This window comes from Balaenoptera ricei, chromosome 8 (genome assembly GCF_028023285.1).
Source record: "Balaenoptera ricei isolate mBalRic1 chromosome 8, mBalRic1.hap2, whole genome shotgun sequence".
NCBI classification, from domain to species: Eukaryota; Metazoa; Chordata; class Mammalia; order Artiodactyla; family Balaenopteridae; genus Balaenoptera; species Balaenoptera ricei.
In genome coordinates, this window is record NC_082646.1 from 32,806,043 (window position 1) to 32,818,387 (window position 12,345).

General features: G+C 33.6%; 1 protein-coding gene across 1 annotated transcript in view; it reads right to left on the minus strand.

The window, feature by feature from the left end:
* Positions 1–1,112: 1,112 nt before the first annotated feature.
* Positions 1,113–12,345, minus strand: part of DYNC2H1 (dynein cytoplasmic 2 heavy chain 1) — a 357,806-nt gene continuing 346,573 nt past the window's right edge. The window contains exons 88-89 of the mRNA XM_059930504.1: positions 11,837–11,953; positions 1,113–1,620 (exon numbers count right to left, since the gene is read on the minus strand). Coding sequence (XP_059786487.1) covers positions 1,462–1,620; positions 11,837–11,953 — 276 coding nt within the window. The 3' untranslated portion in view covers positions 1,113–1,461. The remainder of the gene's footprint in view (positions 1,621–11,836; positions 11,954–12,345) is intronic.

Below are 12,345 nucleotides of genomic sequence, written 5' to 3' on the forward strand. Positions count from 1 at the left end.
GTTCATTTTGGAAGACCAATAAATGTGTTTGTTATCCTTTGTAACAAATTTTCAAAGTAAGTTTCCCAAGAAAAAAAAAAAAGAAGAAAGAGAAAGAAAGAAAAAGTTAATTAGCCAAGCTTTGATTAAACAACACATATAGCAAGTAGAATTAGTTACACCGTCCTCTGGAATTCTATAGCCCTTTGCTGGTGTGCCATATAATGGATTTCACTGTACTGTAATTTTTTTCTATATATATATTCTCTTTTTATGTATTATATCCTCAATAAAAAAATAGTAACCAAAAGAAAAGCTTGTATAGCAATATTAATATCACAGAATTTACAGTGATATTATTTTTACCTTTCACTGTCCTATCAGCTCTTAAATCTCTCAAGAGCAGAGATAGTATGTTATTCATCCTTGTATTCCTGGGATCTGGCTAATGTCTGGATCATGTTATTTTCTGTAAGTATTATAATTCACAAGCACAAGGTTTGGAGTCAGAAGACCAATTAAAGGCCATACGTGTCTGTACTAGTTTTCAGTCATTTTATGCCTTTGTCCTGGAGGCATTTGAGGAATGAGCTTTCTCCTCTGCATGGGGATGTGGCAAGGAGAGCTAGCTAGCCTCTCCAGTCTCCCCTTCTATGAGCACCCAGCTAGACTCTATTTCCCACCACCCTAGAAATTAGGTGTAGCCATGTGATTAAGTTCTCTCTAATGGAATATAAACATAAATGATGTGTAACATTTCCAGACATGGCCCACAAACACCTTCCCTGAATACTCTTCCCTGCTTTTCCCTTTTCTAGCTGTTTATTTAAGCTTTCAGCCATTGTAGAATTTTACTGTTTCATAGAAACACATGGGAAAGCCATATACATGAGAAATTATAACCTTTTCATCATTTAATTATTCTATTTGTAAAATTCTTATCCTGGTTTCTGCGCTATTATTTCCCATTTCTTTTGCATTACTTTGAGATGCTGTATATTTTAACTTAAATATAATACTTCCTTCAATGTCTAAAGACATTATATATATACATATATGTATATATATAAAACCATGGAAGACTGAAATGTTAATAATATCTTATATTTTATTAAATAATGATGATACAGAAATAATAGCCAAAATATTTATTACTGATTCCTTAAATACACTATTTAAAAACTCTTAGCTAAAACATTAAATTTTTGAGCCACTGGAAAAGTGAACTGCCTCACAGAAATACTTAATATTATATAGGGAATATGCTATTTTAACATTGACTCCATTAAGTTATTACTTTAAAAGGTACAGGGTGCTGTCATTACCCATTAAAATAAAAACACAATGAGATAAACAACACAGGACAACTACATGCTAATATTTTGAACTAACACTTCAAATGTGGACTGACCACATATTTTATTTAAAGCTTAAATAATAAATGTTTCTTTTGGCTAAGACAGCTTTTATTGTCATTAGGTTCTACTGATTTTTGAGAAATAGAGCTGCTCCACACTGAATCCACTGATCTTGGCTGCCCCCACATGGAATGTCGATATTGATCACCACACGATCCCTTTCAGCACTCGTGTAAACAGGCAAAGATATGCACTCATCAGGGGAATATGGACCATATGCGCCCTGTTTAAAAAGAATTAATTTTGTTTTAAAATACAGCAATATACTGTGTTGCAACAGATCATTAGATAACCAAAGATACAAACACAAAATCTTCCCAAATAATAAAATATATTTAACATTTTATTATGAAATGTTTTAAATAAAGACTAGCATAGTAAATCCACATCATTCAGCTGCAACAATTATCAGCTCATGGCCAACTGTATTTCATTTATAACCTCCCTCAGCCCCAAATAATAGAGTATTTTGAATCAAATCCTACACATTATAAAATTGCATCTATAAGTATTTAAATATATGTCTATAAATAAAATATAAAGATATAATCAAAATACTATATCACATAAAAATATTAACAATAATTCCTTAATATCATCTTATAACCATTATGCCATTATCCCATAATTTTTAAAAGATTTTTTTGTAAGAATCACAATTCAAATAGAGCCCACACTTTGAGGTTTGTTATGTCTCCTAATTCTCTTAAATTTATTTTTTCTCCTTTATTCCTTGTAATTGTTTGCTAAAGAACTATACCAAAGAGTTTCCCACATTCTGACTTTTGTTGGCTACATTCCCATGGTGTCATGTTCTTCTGTTCCCTGTATTCTTGTAAAGTGGGTCTGGAGGTGAGTTCAGATTCAGATTCAATTTCTGGTAAAAACACTGCTTAGGTAGTAGTGTATACTTCAATCAAGAGGCATATAAAGTCTGCTGTCTCTTTTTAGCTATTAGGAGCCATTGATGATCATTAGTTATATTTAAGATTACAAAATGATAATCTAATTCTACATCCCTTCATTTCCAGGCAGAAACAAATCTATAAAGAGGAACTTCCAGTTATCCATCATTTGATTACCATGAGGTACAGTTCATATAGGAAAGGCTGGAATAAATGCTATCTAATTTCCCTTTATTTACATGTTTTTAAAATAATGCATTTGTTCCCTAGCATACTGTAAAGGTGATCAATGAGCACCCTCTATTTTTTTAAGTATCATTATGAACTGGTGGATTTAAACATGTTCAATGTGCTTCAATGCAATGCAATTACTATCTTATTGGTGTTCAAAATGTCAATCTTTGTGCAGTGGGAACTCATTAGGCTGGCTCCTGAGGGTTTTTGTTTTTGTTTTGATATGTCCCTAGTAGTCTTCAGTAGCTTTCTTACCTTCTAGTATGTCAAGATGTTGTAAGTTCATCTTGTATATTTGCTGTCCCAGAAATCAAAAATTAGTCATTACTCTGAGGATCCTTGGTTCCTTTAATGAGAAATGGTACTAGAGATCATAATCTGGGTGCTAGGAATGATCTATCATTCTCCTTCTAGGATTTTTCAGTGACTGAAGCTTAGAAATATGTATTTTTTTAAAGAAAAACATCAGAAGTTCATAATGGTAATTCCAATTCAAATTTAGGATTCATGTTTTTATTGAATTTATATAATCTTATTCAACTAATGGATTCGTTTTTAGAGTTAGAATGAAACTTAAGAGAAAAGTTAGACTCATTCTAGAATTTTACAAGTGACAAATCAGAAACCCATGAAGAATTTATCATGGTAACCTAGTTAAGCAAGTGGCAAAGTTGCCATAGGTAGTACAATTGAAAAAAAAAAATTTGGCATTAGCTTGTTTAGGAGCTCCTGACCCTAGAGAGTAGATTACTCTCTGAGCATCTGTTTCCCCATCATAAAAGGAACATAAACAACACTGGTCCACCTAATGGGATATTGGGTGAATCCAATGATGTATTATTAAGGAGTTCAAATACAAAGCATTATTTATTCACATAAGGACTACATATGCATAACTTTTCTTTAATTCCTACTAATTCTCAAATCAATTAGAAAAAAAGTCCCAGCTTTTTACCATCTACTACAGGTCATGGATGGTGCTAGGATAGAGAGAAATAAAAATATTTCTTTTTTCCTTCATGAAGAAATTTAAAGCATTCTATTTTTAAGTCTAAGTGGGCATTATATGGAATTTTGATTGTCTTTTCCAATCCTTTTCTCTACCCCCCCAACACGAAAATAATGTTCTAACTTTTCTAAGTCCTTGATATAAATCAGTTAAGTCCCTTTGAAAACTCACTCATTTCTAAAATTCCTAAATTGTAACCTGATTGACATATGAGAAAATTCATTCTTTATGAAGAATCATTACCCAAATAGATAAGAAGACCATCTGCCCTGAATGTTTCTAATTTGCCTCTATGTTTGCATTGATGATTCTGTCAGTTACTCATCCATTCATTTAACAGCATTTATGTGCTAATATTGTACCTAGAATTATAAAAGCAAAGCATTTCAATATATATCCAAATAGAGAAAATAATAATCTTCTTTGAAGCTTAAAATTTAGTTTAAGAAACAACATATACATCAAATATTTGGAATATAATTTTTGGCAAAATGAGTATTTTAAAGAAAATCAGAATAAACTACTACTCTGGGATATGTTAACCTAACAAGGATTAATGGAGAGAATGAATCCTGAGTTGGGCCTCAGAAAAATACAGAATTTGGAGTAAAGAGAACTTTCAACCATTATTAGTCACTGCCTAATCTCTTCCCTCTTCTCCAATTCTGCTTAAATGGCAAAGCTTTAGGATTCACAAATTCCTGTAATTTTCATAACTCCTTAGCCATTCCTAAAGTTAATAACCTAGTGTAGGCTTTCTTTTGGTATTGCCTTTAAATTCTTCAGCAAAGAGCAGACAAACATTACCTATTTGTTGAACTGAAATGACCTGAATCTATGAATGTCTATAATCCTAGAAAAGGTCTTAAATTATCTTCCTCTGCCACCCTATATTTGCTTTGCTTCCCATAACTTCTAAGGTCAAAAATGAAAACATCACATTGAAATGTTTTATAATGCTATTCCTTTCTATTCAGAAGATTTTCTCTATATCTCTTCATTTTAATGCCAAGCAATTTTCTCTTTAAATTAGGAATTTAAGAGTAATGCAAAGTTGATTCTTTGCATATTCACTATCAATTTACCAGTTTTTGTATATATTTCCAAACCCTTCCAAACTTGCTTTTGGTTGTAGGCTTTTTGTTTGTTTTAAAGTGAGGGTACAAATCTTTCCAGCAAAATGTACAGTGTTTTAAAAGCGAAGTACCACAGTTGCTTCTTAAAATTTTACTTGTCATTGCTTAAAATCTCATAAATGGTAAATGTTACAACCTCCTGTAAAAAAAGTTAAATGGACTTGCCCTTATGTCACCAATAAATAAATGATCAAAGTAATAGAGCTAAGTACTTGGGCATTCTCACACTTAACACAATACCTTATGCAGACAGAAACTTTATATTGTTTAACTGAATTAAATTCTTATGCCACAATTCCCTCTTTAATATGTTTATCTTAACAGACAAAGCACAGACCGTGCTGGGCTGAAATATTTGGATGAAACTAAAATTTTATTAATAACTATTAATAAATACACTAAGTGCTCAGTTAATGCAAAAAAGAGATATATTAGGAAAACTTCAAATAATTCAATTATTTTATATGTAAACAAATTAGTTTGACATTATTAAAATTAAGTAATTAAAAAGCTATATATTATGATTACTCATGTTCATGCCCATGCCCCATGGAAAGTGGCTTAAAAGTATACGTGTACTACAAATAGAAGGCAATATGCTAATATGTGAAAAAAGACGTTTAAAAGGCAAATGGTGATATTTGGTATCACTTAGCCAACAAACCAAAGAAAATAACAAAATAAAACAACACCAGAAAACAAAAAAGCCCCAAATTATCCAGGTTAATTATGTTAACTATTTGGCTGATATCAACTCAAATTTCATTATAATAAAACACACGAGGGCAAACCAAAATATTATTCTCATCAGAAATATATTTATGCATAAAGTCCAACTAACTTATTCTAACACATTCTTTCTGAATGTTTATGAACCAAGTCAGTGAACAGTTACTTTTTTTTAGAAAAGAAGATGTTAGGACATCAGAGGTTTCATGTAAGTAAAAGTGGCATTATTAGTAATGCAACCCTGGAAAAAATAACTATCTCAAAACAGGAAACAAAACAACTTGCCAACAATGAATATTTTGAAAGACTTTGTTCTGTCAAGAATGTCTAGCTACTCTATTTTGGTAGAGAAATACTTCCCTCTATTTTTCAATAATACAATGCTAACAACATTGCTCTCATAGTAAGTTCTTAAGAAAAAAAACTGTCACATAGAAAAGACATTAATTAAATATTTATTATATTTAAACCAGAGTGCATACAAGGCAGAGTTATCAGCATATATCATTTCATATACATGGTGAAAATACTTTAACGTAAAGAAGACTGTTACTGTGAGTGGCTTGTGTAATCGTTATATAGTCATAATTTCCCTGAGAATGAAATTGTTTCTGAAGTTGTACTGTCAGTTGTGGCAACTGTTGGAAGGTGTAGGCCTGTGGGGTTCAGGCTGGTCCAGGCTATGTTCTATGTTACTGTGGGGCTGATAAATCTGAAGTAACACTCTTTATTGGACAAATAGAACAAAGGCAACCTGACTTCCTGTGGAATGTCAGAACAGGACATTATCTAAGACTGATCTACCTCACAAAGTGTTTCTCAAACTATGTTATGTGGAACATAGATCCAGATGGAGGGTGGGGTGTAGGTGCATGAAAAGGGTTGCGTGTTAAGTAAATTTTGGGAGTTCTCAGAGTTTTTAATATTCTCAAATACATCATGAATTTCCAAATTTAAATTTGTACACTGAACAATTTTTCAGAGAACCATTATGGAATAATGTAGTGTCAAACACTTTTTAGGAAGTGCTTTGGAGAAAGTGAATGCTTTTTTGGGTAAAATCCTCTAAGGAAATCTTATTGTACCTATATTAATTTAACCACTAGTACTGAACTGGAACTTGAAGAACCTTAAGAATCTGCATCATGAATGAATGAACGCATAAATGAACAGTGTGAGTGTAGGTATATTAACTTCCTGCACATAGATAATGGTAAACAGACACACTAGGAAAATATTAGCACCAGCATTTTACTTCCTTTTAATTCTTGAGCATTCATAATTCTAATTTTGTTAACTGGCAAAGTATATTACATTTATAATAGAAGCAATGGTAAACCTCCCCCTCCCCTCAATAAAAGCCTTAGAATTTGTTGTTCATATCCTTTATTAAAGTATTACCATGTATTAAAAAATCTCAAAGTTCTTCAGTCTTCTGCAACCTAAAATGCTCTTTAAAAAAATGTAGGTGCTATGTACCTCCTAGCAATGCTGTGCAAATGTCTGAGTTGTCTGGCATGTTTCTGCTGAAATAAAGCTATTCAGGACTTTTAGGGGTCAGATAATATTATCGAAATAATTTGTGGAAAAACCTTCTTCTGGCCTAAAAGGAATCAGTCACCAAAGTTCTGAACTCCATTATTTTATCTAAGCTTATCAAAGGATTCTGAACTTTCTGCAATAAAGTAGCTGTAAGAGTAAGTGGCAAAAGTAATTCTTTTTACTTGTTTATATAAATTGATGTTGATGCTTCCTTCGATTTTTTTTTAAACATCTTTATTGGAGTATAATTGCTTTACAATGGTGTGTTAGTTTCTGCTTTATAACAAAGTGAATCAGTTATACATATACATATGGTCCCATATCTCTTCCCTCTTGCATCTCCCTCCCTCCCACCCTCCCTATCCCACACCTCTAGGTGGTCACAAAGCACAGAGCTGATCTTCCTGTGCTATGCGGCTGCTTCCCACTAGCTATCTATTTTACATTTGGTAGAGTATATACGTCCATGCCACTCTCTCACCCTGTCACATCTCACCCCTCCCCCTCCTCATATCCTCAAGTCCATTCTCTAGTAGGTCTGTGTCTTTATTCCCGTCTTGCCACTAGGTTCTTCATGACCTTTTTTTTTCCCTTAGATTCCATATATATGTGTTAGCATACTGTATTTGTTTTTCTCTTTCTGACTTACTTCACTCTGTATGACAGACTCTAACTCCGCTTCCTTCGATTTTATGCTGGTTCCTTTCCTCTTGGTAAAAATGCGTTAAAATGCTGATGCCCCCCACCAAATTCTGTAAAACTTACTAAAAACAGCTACAGTTGCCCTAAAAAAATGATTTCTTGAACAAAAATAGTGCTTAACTCAAGCAGAAGTTGGAGAGTTTGATAGTTTATACAGAGTCAGCAAACTTTTCTGTAAGGTGTCAGATAGTAAATATTTTATGGGCTATATGGTCGTGGATACAACTATATCCTCAACTCTGCTATAGTAATCTGAAAGCATCTACATAAATGGGCATAGCTGTTTTCCAAACAAAACTTTCTTTATGGACACTGGAATTTGAATTTCAGATAATTTTCACGTCATAAAATATTGGGTTGGCCAAAAAGTTCGTTTGGGTTTTTCTGTACGATGGTACAGAAAAACCCGAACGAACTTTTTGGCCAACCCAGTACTATCCTTCTAAGTTTTTCATCTATTTAAAAATGTAAAAGTCATTCATGCTCACATGACTGTGGGCTGTACAAAAACAGGCAGCATACTGGATTTGGCCTGTGGCCTGTAGTTTTCCAAACTCTGGTTTATACTGTTAGGTTGGCTCAGTATTAGGCATAAGATTTAAGAGAGATAACCTGGATTTGAAACTTAGTTGCTTACCTATTAACTATGTTATCTTTATCTTGGTCAAGTTACACAATCTTTTAAACTTCCATTTTCTTAGTTTACAATGGAGATGATAATTCCTATTTCAAATGTTTTTGGAAAGCCTAAATATCTTGTATTCTAAACAGTTTGTACAGTGCTTGGCACATAATCAATACAAATAAATGCTCATTGCTATTGTTCAAACACTAGTGCTACTACTGGCGGACCCATAACAGATCACTCTATTTACCAGATTCACGGCTTCTTCCTCAGCAAAACAGAGAGAAAAACTACTCTACCATACTCAGAGGACTACAATGAAAGGTAAGTGTGATTGTATTTCACCCTATGCCAAACCTCAATTCTCTCAGTGCTAGATTGCTTTTCTAAAACTATGGATCTGATCTTACAACACACGTGTTCTAAACTCTCAATGGCTTTCTATGATCATAAGATAGTCTAAACTCCTTGGCATGGCTCCATGGCTTGTCGTACTTGGTCTTAGTCTTTCTTTCTGACCGCATACCCTACCACTCTTCATTTGAACCATTCCAGTACATACCAGATATACTATACTTGCAGTTCCCAAAATAACCTAAACTCTTTTCGTATCTCTATGCATTTAAATATACTTCCCCTTCTATATGGAATGCCTTGCCCCTACCACTTTTGAATTTGTCCTTGAACTTTTCTTACTTCTACTGTGACTACAGTCCTGAGAAGCTGCTTCCTCTCCCTGTGAGGTCATCTGACTTTCCCTTAACTGCTTATACAAGATAGAGCTGAGGTCTCCTTCATTTGCCAAAGCACTTCATGTAAACCTCCATAATTGTACTTCTGTAACTCTGAACTATAATAGTTTCTTTACCCATTTGCTCCTCTACTCAACAGAAGACTCTGATGGAAGAGATTTGTTTATTTTTGTTATCCCAGGGTTCAGAATATGGTATATAGGAACTTAAGCATCTAATGATGATTGAAAGCACTTAGTACACTATAAAGCACCATACAAAATAAGTTAATTATTATACTATTATAAAAACATTTAAAAGTGTTGGCATCAGGATAAATTAGACTTACCGTGTATGACGCCCTGGCTAGGTACTTCACAGACACAGGACCTTATTTATTCCTCAACATGGTCCTATAGAAACATCATTATCTCCACTTTCGAATTAGGAAACTGGCTCAATGAGGTTAGGTAATTTGCCCCAAATCACCCAGCTCATAAGTTTGGGAGCTGGGAGTGGAATTTAGACTGCTGGACTCCAAAATTTCATGTTCTGAAACATTTATCAATATACCTCATATTCTCTCCTTCTTAGCTGATCTAGGAGAGGCAGTCAAAGCAGTAAGATTATATGGGAAGAAGAGGCTCACTGTAAAGGAAGGAGGGGAAAAAAGAGGTGGGGAAGCATCTTAAATCCTTCCATTACATGCCGGGAAAAAGTGCAAAAGCCTAGGGGGAAATCTCTTTTATAAAAATCATAAATTCATATTATCTTTGAGCCATCTCTTTTATTGGTTAAATATTCCACTTCATTTTACCTCTCTTTACATGAGATATTTTCCAAATTAAATTATTTTTAGCTTTCTATTCCAATCCTGATTTTTTAAAGTGTGGTAAATAAAACTGGATAGAAATGATACTCAAAGTAAAGTACTGTGGAGGGATAAATTCCAAGTCTTATAACGTTATGTTGCTTTTCATACAACCCAGTTAACAGATTGGCTTCTGTTCATAACAACATTGCATTCCTGATTTGCATTCAGTTTGTGGTCAATTATGTGGGTATTGCTCTAGGTCACTCTCTTTTGCATTTTTGCCTACTCATTCTCCATGCTCTATTTTTATTGCTGGGGTTTCTCCTTAAGTGAATCAGTTTATACATGTCCTACCTTTTTTCCCCCCATCAAGGTCATTATATGGCTTTTAATTTTGTTTGCCAGAGAATTAACACTTCACATAATTTGGATTCATTTGAATTCATCTCTGTCATCATATACAACTTTATATATTATGGTTATAACCCCCAGCAAATTTTAACCTTAACTTTTGTATAGAACTTTCGATCTGGTCCACACACCTAATGTGTGTAATCCATAATTTACCAACTTTTTGACATACAAATTTCTTACATGAATCAATAGCCAGAGAGAAATAAAATAAAGATGATTTCAACTTCTTCTCCCTTCTCTGTCACTCTACTACTAGAGAAAATGAAGCTTATATGGGGGGTGGAAATGGCGAGTTTCACAGAAATGTATGGTCCTTTAGGTCAGAGGATGCTCTTATAGCTCTCTGAGCAGTAATTATAGCTTTATTAGTTTTTATTTTAAAATAAATATTCTGATGCTTTGGATTTTTTTATTTTACAAAGAGAATTATAATAATTGGAAAATTCAATGAAGTATTCCACAACTAGAAAACTCATTTTTCTTGTAGTAAACAGTATATGAAATAGTATGTTGGTGATTAGATACAGAATCAAAACTTTAAAGTTTATTCACATGTATTCTTACTTACATTTAGTAAAAGTTATGTGTTTCATCTACAACTATGTCTTATTTTAAAGGCAAATATCCCTCAAGTTCCATTGTTGAAAGTTCTTTCAAAAATTGAAGATTTTGGACTTCCCTGATGGCGCAGTGGTTAAGAATCCACCTGCCAATGCAGGGGACATGGGTTCGAGCCCTGGTCTGGGAAGATTCCACATGCCGTGGAGCAACTAAGCCCGTGCGCCACAACTACTGAGCCTGTGCTCTAGAGCCCACGAGCCACAACTACTGAGCCCATGTGCCACAACTACTGAAGCCCGTGTGCCTAGAGCCCGTGCTCCACAACAAGAGAAGCCACCACGATGAGAAGCCTGTGCATGCAACGAAGAGTAGCCCCCGCTCGATGTAACTAGAGAAAAGCCCGTGTGCAGCAACGAAGACCCAATGCAGCCAAAAATAAATTTATAAAAAAAAAAAAAATTGAAGGTTTTTAAAGGGAAAAAGTTAATCGAATAAGCCTTTGTCAAGACAGTTTTCTTCATCTGCCAATCAGCAGCATAGTGACATGGCATTAGATGTGTATTAATATCTTGATGCTTTCGATTTCTGCATGCCAAGCTACAGGGAAGTCATTTAACTTATGTGAACACACATTTGCTCATTTGAAAATAGGAATAATAATATCTACCTTGCAGGGCTACTCAGAAAAGTATGTAAGGTAAAGTATATAAAACATTTAGCACACTGCTGAAAATAATAGGAACACAATATGTGGTAGTTCAGATTACCATTTAAGGCTTTTTTCTTATTAGACTATAACTTATTTAGAAATTAAAAACTACAATGCTATTCTTTCCATAACAAAATGAAGCTTTTAAAATGTCCTATACATCTTAAAAATTATAATGGACACAATATTTTGACTGTAAATTTGTTCAAATGCAGGTAAGATTAGAAAGTAAATGAAAAATTCATAGGCCAATTATATTTTATTGAAAAGATAAAATCTAAACATGAATTGATTAAATTAAAACTTGTTCCTGTTAAAAATGTATTACCTGTGGAATCCAGCCCATAAAACAAGGGAGAACTGATGATACACTAGGGGAATCATGCTGATTTTCAGAAAGTCGATTTCCATCAAAACTGCATCCTTCCAGTAATAAGCCACTGATCTGTCATAGAAACATATAAACCATTAAAATATGTATTAAAGGCTGAAACGGCAGGAGTTACTATAGTATATCTTCAGAAGAAAGGCAACAATTTCCATTGTGACTATTCATTCCAAACAATGTGAAAACAAAGATCATGGTATTTTGTTTGAGAATAATGAAGGTGAAGACCTGAACCAATGTTCACTGTAAGCTTCCTTTAGGCTGGATCCCCAATTTTAGCAAATATTTTGGAAAAAAAGACATACAAATGTCATCAGTTATATAATTGCATATGCCTTGGCTTTAGATTAATAGACATATAATGAAAAAAGCCAAAAAGTTACTCTTTTTCCAGGAGGGGGAAAGAAAAGCATACTAGAGAAAAAGAACATGTGCTCCCTGCTTGGAAT